General features: G+C 41.1%; 1 protein-coding gene across 1 annotated transcript; it reads left to right on the forward strand.

Annotated features, from left to right (window-relative positions):
- The first annotated feature begins 1,116 nt into the window (after nucleotides 1-1,116).
- Nucleotides 1,117-7,189, forward strand: BMP10 (bone morphogenetic protein 10). Its single transcript, XM_046663547.1, has 2 exons — nucleotides 1,117-1,450; nucleotides 6,016-7,189. Exons 1-2 carry the CDS (start codon nucleotides 1,117-1,119, stop codon nucleotides 6,954-6,956), a joined length of 1,275 nt encoding a protein of 424 aa, XP_046519503.1. The 3' UTR covers nucleotides 6,957-7,189.
- Nucleotides 7,190-8,522: the final 1,333 nt, after the last annotated feature.

Raw genomic sequence — 8,522 nt, forward strand, 5'->3', positions numbered from 1 at the left:
TAAAGATGCATTTGGTAGAGATTTTGGTCATCTTAATAATTCATTGCACGGGTGAAGGATCTGAGCTCCACATCCACCTGTGAATTGCTGCCTGCCACCTGACTCTGGACCCTTGGGCTTAGTCAGCCTTTCAGCATCACTGTCTGAACCACAGTCTAGGGGGACATGGGTTAAGAAGCCTGATTGTTTTCTTTTTTCGAAGAGTCAGACTGCCTGGGTTCAAATCCTGGCTCTATCACTTTGTAGTTTTGTGACCTCTGGCAAGTTATTGAAACTTAGTGACCCAAATATGCAAGAGGGATAATAATCGGGCTGTTATAGGGAGCACGTTTGGTGATATGTATAAAGCACTTACATATGTCTAAGTTGGTGTTTATAGGAAAACACTTAATAAATTTTAGTTGCTATTATAATTAAGAACTCTCCATATTTTTCAAAAGCCATATTAGCCAGATCAAATCTGTCCCCAAAAGACTATTGACCATGTCGTTTATACTTTCCTCTTTCTAGAAATGCAAGCTTCTAAAAATTTATATAAATTCATTTACATCTGTTCACTCAACTTGGAGATGTTGGGTATTTGGTCTTTCTTCAGAAATGTTTATGTGAGGATGGATGCCCCATCACTCATACGTATCACCATTGATGCGTATTGTGTTGATTCTTAATATCTATTATACGCATGTGTGAAACTGAACCACATAAAAGCAGAATTTAGGCATTCCTGCCAAAAGGAAGTGAATTGAAAGGAAGAGAAGCAGAGCCTTTGCAAGGAGAAAATTATCCTATCTCTCAGCCAGTGTCAGAATGTGGAAATGTTTACAAAATGCTCATTAAAAGAAAAAGGGATAGCAAGATAGAAACAAAATCTGGTGCACAAGTTTACACTAGAGAGATAAGAAAGGCTAGGCCCCTATAGCGGATTTTGTTATCCAATTACTGCAACCTGACTTTTGGGGGGAGAGGAAGAATGGTAGGGGGAGGGAGAGAGAGGGGAAGAGTTTCCAAACTTGTCTCCAGTGACACGAGACATTTACGCTCCACAAGATAAAACTGCCACTTAGAGCCCAGGAGAGCTAAACCTTCCTGGGCTGGCCTGGGGTCTCCAGCAGAGTCATGGGTTCTCTGGCCTTAGAGCTGTGCGCTCTCTTCTGCCTGGTGGCTCACTTGGTTTCTGGCAGCCCCATCATGAGCCTGGAGCGGTCGCCTCTGGAAGAAGATATGCCCCTGTTCGATGATGTCTTCTCAGAGCAAGATGGTGTTGACTTCAACACATTGCTGCAGAGCATGAAAAATGAATTTCTCAAGACATTGAACCTGTCTGACATCCCTATGCAGGATTCAGCCAAGGTTGACCCGCCAGAGTACATGTTGGAACTCTACAACAAATTTGCAACCGATCGGACCTCCATGCCGTCTGCCAACATCATTAGGAGTTTCAAGAATGAAGGTAAATTTATACTTTATTGATGGAATTTGGCTTCGATTTTTTCAAGAAGTGACAAGTAAATTTACACTTCATGGGAATAATGTAGATAAAGGTGAATATATCTATATAAGGGTGTGTGAACACAGAAACATAAAACGATGTGCATTTTGGTCTATGCCACTTTTATGATCATTTCCCAAATGGTATTAAAAGGTATTTTAAAGAATATCTTTTAATCCAAAGTCATAAAGTGTCTACCACTTTGGCATCACAATTGGGCTTTAAAAAATTTTAATTTAGACAGCAAGTAATAAAAAAAATTAATATTGGTCTACTATTATACCTTTGTTTGTCATTTTCCAGATAGGCCTCAGTTTCCATTTGGCTTTTAATTGACTACAAAATTTGTCAATTTCTACTTACAATGTGTTGAATGAAAATAGGCAAAAAACAGGAAGTTGCGATTTGAGTTTTGCTCAAACTTTGGATGAGTTTTAATTTTGTGACCTTGTTTAAGAAACTTTCAAATAGAATGGAAACGTATTTTAGAGATTCTTCCTAAAGTTTTGCTGTGTTTGATGTGACATGTATATCCTTGAAGCACTGTTTATAGTTTCCAGGAAGTGTGCATGGCCCAGTTAATGATCCAGCTTATTTCTGTGTCTTTATGAAGAGTGATGCACAAGCTCTAAGTATCAGTGGAAAAAGTGTGTTTTCTCCCCCCAGGTCTTTCTAGATCTTTATTCAGTAACTAAATCTAATGATCAGCTAATTAATCCTTTGTTTAATATGATGCTAGTGGGCAAAAAATTTTTTTCCTAATATCTATGGTAAAAGCTGTGAGTCCAAAGAAGCTAATTCTTTACTATTTACCAATTATGCTTTTACAGTCATTAACCAGGTAAAAAGGGGGTTTAGACTGATGTTGGCCAATGTTCTTGAAAGCGGAAAGGTGGTGGTGAAGAAATAGCTCAGGATTTGGAATTTTGAAACAGGGTTGACTTGGTAGTTGTGGATAATTAGCTTAATTTCTCTGAACCTCAATTTCCTCCTCTGTAAATTGGGGATAATATACCTACATAAGTCAAAAGAGCGATTTCAAAGAGGTTATAAGTACGAAAGCATTCCATTTGCTATGAAGTGCTGAGCAAACGCTAGTTATTACAAATGAATTCCTTAAACTCTAGGCGTTGGAGGAAATGTCGAGTGCGTATTGCTCAGTCCTGGAGATACCATTTGCCTTTAAGATTAGGTGACCGCCAAACATTTGGTAACAAATTGGAAATGTCAAGCTGAAATTACAGATTCCTTTTGGAGGTGAGTCAGAAGTGAAAATAAATAGCCTCCTCCGTGGGAACTCTTCCTTATGTTTCTGAGCACTGAACCTGAGGTGCCTGGCTCAGGATGTGGGTGGAAAAATGTTCACATCCCCTGGGAAAATAGGAGTTTTTCAATTCTTGCTTCTCCCATGGAGAATTTGGATGATCCAGGTCAGGAAGTGGAGTTTAAGAGCTTGTTATTACTGGAGACCAGCGAGGGCAGGAGCAAATCTCTTGGCGGACAACCCAGCTATCCACACCTCTGCCAGTCTGTGGGTGGAAATGCACAGCCCTGAGGACATGACTGCTGCGCTGGGCTCACCCTGTTGGCTGTTACTGTTTCTCTTTTGACTCTTTGGGTCTGCTTCTTGCAGCTCCCTAAGAGACAAAGACCAAAAAATCCCTCCTCCAAATCTAAATAATCAGGGGAAAACAAGTGCCGCCTTCAAGGTGGGAAAAGCGTGACTTCAATTCCTATCACTTCTCTGACCTCACCTTGTCATCTTGGGGAAGTCAGTTCTCTGCATCAAGGCTCGATTTCTTCTGCTATAAAATGAACAGACCAGCAATACCTGCATTATAGGGTCATTGTAAGAACTAAGTAAAACAATATTTGCAAAGCACGTGGCACATGAAATTTGCTCAACAAACATTAGTTCTCTTGCCCGAAATGCAACCCCTCCATCTATTACTTACTATATTTGCACATGCACAGTGAACTTATTTTTTAACTGCTTTATTAAAGTATAATTGACATACAATAAATTGTGCATATTTGGTATATAATTTGATAGGTTTTGACATATGTAAACATCCATTGAAACCATCACCACAATCAAGATAGTGAACATATTCGCCAGACCAAAAGTTTCCTTGTGTTCCTTTTTAATCCCTTCCTCCCACTACAGTAAACTTTTACTCTGTGCTTTTCTCATGGATGGAGCAACCAGTCTATTCCTCTATTTTTGGTCTTCTCATGTTCCCTGTCCACTCTGCCCAAGGGGAGTCAAGTCTCTTTCATTCTCATAAGGAGAGACAACTCCCAAGTTACTTGATGTATTAAGGACGTTTGTCATGCCCATACATCAATTTGGTCTGGTGCCCGGAATCATCAACTAATCAATATTTTCAAAGTGCCACTTCTATATAAGGCATCTTGGTATATCGGAGATATAGAAGCGAGTTTAAGCTGTGGCACCTGCCAGCATGATGACAATCTAGTTGGGAAGACCCATTCATAAAGAGACAATTGAAATACGAGGATGTAAATGGCAAAGGTCAAAGGAGAGATACAGAGAGTAAATACTCAAGTGACCCAGAAAGAAGTGAACTTCCAGACAGGGTGGTGAGAGAGGGAGGGGTCACAGCTACGGAGGTGGAGGTGAGGGGAGAAGGTTTTCCAAGGGTCAGAAGAACATATCCAAAGGTGCAATACACAATAAAGCAAAGGAATGTTTTGGCAAGTGGTGAAGATATCAGTCTACTTTATTTATTTACTTTATATATATGTGTATGTGTATGTATATATACATATTTTAAGGTAGGCTTTTTGGTGAGGAAGATTGGCCCTGAGCTAACATCTGTTGCCAATCTTCTGGGGTTTGTTTTCTTCCCAAAGCTCCAGCACATAGTTGTATATCCTAATTATAAGTCATTCTAGTTCTTCCATGTGGGACACCTCCACAGCATGGCTTGAGGAGCAGTGTGCAGGTCTGTGCCCAGGATCTGAACCAGTGAACCCTGGACCACCGAAGCAGAGTGTGCAAACTTAACCACTTGGCACGGGGCTGGCCCCTGATATCAGTCTACTTTAAATAGAAGGGTTTACAATTTATTTAATCTTTCAACAAATATCGATTGATCAGTTGCAATGTTTCATGCACTGTAGAGAATGAATGGGAGCTATGACTGGATCAAGAGGTTAAGAAATGGTTATAGCTGATTTTGAGAGCCAAGCTAGAGAGTTTAAATTCCTTCCATGGACCAGTGTTTCCCACTGGCAGGGTATGAAACGACTTTAGGTGGTACCTAGAGGAAGCTGTGAATCATGTGCAATCATTATATATTTGTATTAATGTTTATTAGAAAAAACTCCATGTAACTATCACCTCAAAGCCCTCATTTCATGAATGCTTGTTGTTTAGGATAAGTCTCCAAAGAGGTAATACATATAAAAATAATCAGATCAAATTAAAGAAAAATATTAAAGATACAATCTAGAACAGGGACCCCACTGAAATCGTGAACTGGATATGCAGTTGGGAAAATGCTGCCAAAGATGATAGAGAATCCTCCAATTGGCAGTCCTTTGCATCTTTGGTGTCATGGAACCCTTTGATTGATGACAAATGCCTTCAGGGATTCCTTGTAAACATGTATTACCTGAGGCAAGTGTACAAGAACTTTGGAGTCCTGTAAAATTCTCAGGTAGGAAGTCAGCATGATGATATTTGGAGGTATGCTTCTAAGACCAAAGGATCTTTGAAAACGTATTCCATAAACATTCTGAGTGATTCATACGTGCTTAACTCCATGCCAGGTGCAAAGGATACAAGACTAAGGCAACCAGTCTATCCCCAACGTTCATTTTTTCCCGTTCCTTCTTGTCAAGGACCAGTCACCCAGAATTCAACTGCTGTGCCCCCTGCTTTATAGCTATTTTGTTGACCTTGTCAGGCTTTGGTATCTAGAGCAGGGGTCAGCAAACTTTTTCTGTAAAGGGCCAGACAGATAGTAAATAATTTAGGTTCTGTGGGCCATTGTTCTCTGTTGTGACTATTTAACTCTACCACTGCAGTGCAGCAGTAGCCACGGACAATACAGAAATGGATGGGAGAGGTTGATTTCCAATAACACTTTATTCTCCCAAACAGGTGGCAGGCTGATTTGGCTTATGAGCTATAGTTTACCAACCTTTGGTCTAGATGGAATTCTTTTAGGAAGACCAGTGCCCAGTTAACTATGTGGGGATCTCCACCCATTACAAATACAAATATGAAAAGCTGTGAAATGCTGGGAGAGTTTTCTCCCATTCATTAGGCAGCCATTTTCATTTTAGTCTTGGCAGCTTAACTGAGTTTAGCATTCTACCATTGACCTTTCAGTATTTTCTGTGTCAAAGAATGCTAACATTGTGTTTGTTTTTGTTGATCTCCCCTCCTTCTCTCTGTATCAAGCTTCCTGCGTGGACAATCCCTCTTACTACATAAATAAGCATCTGTTTTTCACTGCAACATACTGCAAATATGATTTTTGTCTTTTTTGCAGATCTGTTTTCCCAACCAGCCAGTTTTAATGGGCTCCGAAAATACCCTCTCTTCTTCAATGTGTCCATCCCTCACCACGAAGAGGTCATCATGGCTGAACTCAGGTTGTACACGCTGGTGCAAAGAGATCGCATAATATATGATGGAGTAGACCGGAAAATTACCATTTATGAAGTACTAGAGAGCAAAGGGGACAATGAGGGTGAAAGGACCATGCTGGTCTTGGTGTCAGGGGAGATCTATGGAACCAACAGTGAGTGGGAGACTTTTGATGTTACCAATGCCATCAGACATTGGCAAAAGTCAGGCTTATCCACCCACCAGCTGGAGGTCCACATCGAGAGCAGACAGGATGAAGCCGAGGACGCTGGCAGAGGACAACTAGAAATAGACACCAGTGCCGAGAATAAGCATGACCCTTTGCTTGTCGTGTTTTCTGATGACCAAAGCAGTGAGAAGGAGGGGAAGGAGGAACTGAGTGAAATGATCGCCCATGAGCAACTTCTGGAGTTGGACAACCTGGGCCTGGATGGTTTTTCCAGTGGACCTGGGGAAGAGGCATTGCTGCAGATGAGGTCAAACATCATTTATGACTCCACTGCCCGCATCAGAAGAAATGCCAAAGGAAACTACTGCAAGAGGACCCCACTCTACATCGACTTCAAGGAGATTGGCTGGGACTCTTGGATCATTGCTCCGCCTGGATACGAAGCCTACGAATGCCGTGGTGTTTGCAACTACCCCCTGGCAGAGCATCTCACACCCACAAAGCATGCAATTATCCAGGCCTTGGTCCATCTCAAGAATTCCCAGAAGGCTTCCAAAGCCTGCTGTGTGCCCACCAAGCTAGAGCCCATCTCCATCCTCTATTTAGACAAAGGTGTCGTCACCTACAAGTTTAAATATGAAGGCATGGCCGTCTCTGAATGTGGCTGTAGATAGAAGAGGAGTCCTGTGGCTTATTTAATAACTGTAAATGTGTATATTTTGTGTTCCTATTTAATAAGATTATTTAATAAGATTATGTACAGATCATAGAGTCTTGCTACCTTAGGGAATTTGACAGGTCAGTTTGTTGTAGGAAATGCATTTTTGCTATGCAGTCTAGACCCTTCCAATCTGTTTTTCTTCAGACTTGCCATTTCCCGGCAATACCATCTCTAACAGCAAGTGGCAAACCCACACTACTTGTCCTCTATGTCAATTTGAAAACAACAACCCCTAAGCAGAAAGACAGCGTCGAAAGATAGATATTTGTGTATGTATATGTGTACATAGATAAACTTATAAAAATCTTTTGGTTCTATAGAGGTAGATTAGACTCACACATGTGCATGACTCAACCCCATGTGTATATATTAAAAGTCAATGGTATGTTCTCAGTCACCTCTTCTCTGAGTAGGATTTATGTCAAGATAATTTGCACCAGGAATTTAACCTTCCTAGGAAGTACTCCATTTCCTAAATGCTATTGGAAATATAGGTGTCCCTTTTGTCAGTTGAGTTTCTGCCATTGCTGAGAGCAGCACAGCCTGGTAAAGGAGACTGCATGTTTGAGAGGAGGAGTTATTTGATGCAGAAACCAAATGGCTTCAAGACGGAGTGGCCTTAAGGTACAATAGCAAAGAAGGAGCCCACAGGGCACAGTGAACTCTAGAGGGCAGCGCCTGGCCAAGAAAGAAAGACAGGGCACTTCAGGATGACATCTGTTCCTGAGATAATTAAAGCAAAGCCGTGAATGTTGGCCTTTATTGCTGTAGAGGGAGAGGAGGTGGAAGGGGCCTCACGGGGAGGAGGGGAAAAAGATATAGATCCTATTCTAGGATGTGTTTGTAAAATTAGAAGCAGTTTTAACAGGAGAATTAAATCGTTTGGACTAAATAAAATTATCAGTGACTCAGAGGAGGAAAATCCAGAAAGGATCTGTTTGTTGGACTCTGCTTCTTAATATTTTTCTTCAAATCTTAATATTTCTCCCTTGCCTCTGCATCTCTGCTTTTGCTTTTTTCCTGCCTTTTTCCTCCCCTCTTTCTTCTTTGCCTCATATCTTTCTCCCATTCCTTTGTCCTCTGTCTTCGCTGGCCTTCATTGCCCCCGCTGTGGGCTGGAAGGGGACATCTGAAAGCATTTGTCCTCAGGATGAATGGAGTTAGCTCTAATTTCTAGGTTTCCCCTTGATATTTAATTTGATTTATTTTAATAATATCCTTTGTGAAATGTCTTGTTCATGAAGAATACTTAAATATAAGAAAAAGAAAATCAGAGTCTAAACAGATACATCTAAATAAACGAGTCAATAAATAGACACTTGAACAAATAACTCAAAAACTAAGCCTGTATTTTGAAAGCAGGTTTGCCCCATGGTAGAAACCCTGTAGCCTTCCCACTCTTCCCATTCGGTAGTCTTCCCACTTCGGAACTGGCCAGGACAAAGGGACTGGGATGTGTTCTTGACAGGAATGGTCTGGTGGGTCTGCCAGCACTTGGCCAGTTGGAAGGACTCTGAGA

The sequence above is a fragment of the Equus quagga genome, chromosome 5 (assembly GCF_021613505.1).
Source record: "Equus quagga isolate Etosha38 chromosome 5, UCLA_HA_Equagga_1.0, whole genome shotgun sequence".
NCBI lineage: Eukaryota > Metazoa > Chordata > Mammalia > Perissodactyla > Equidae > Equus > Equus quagga.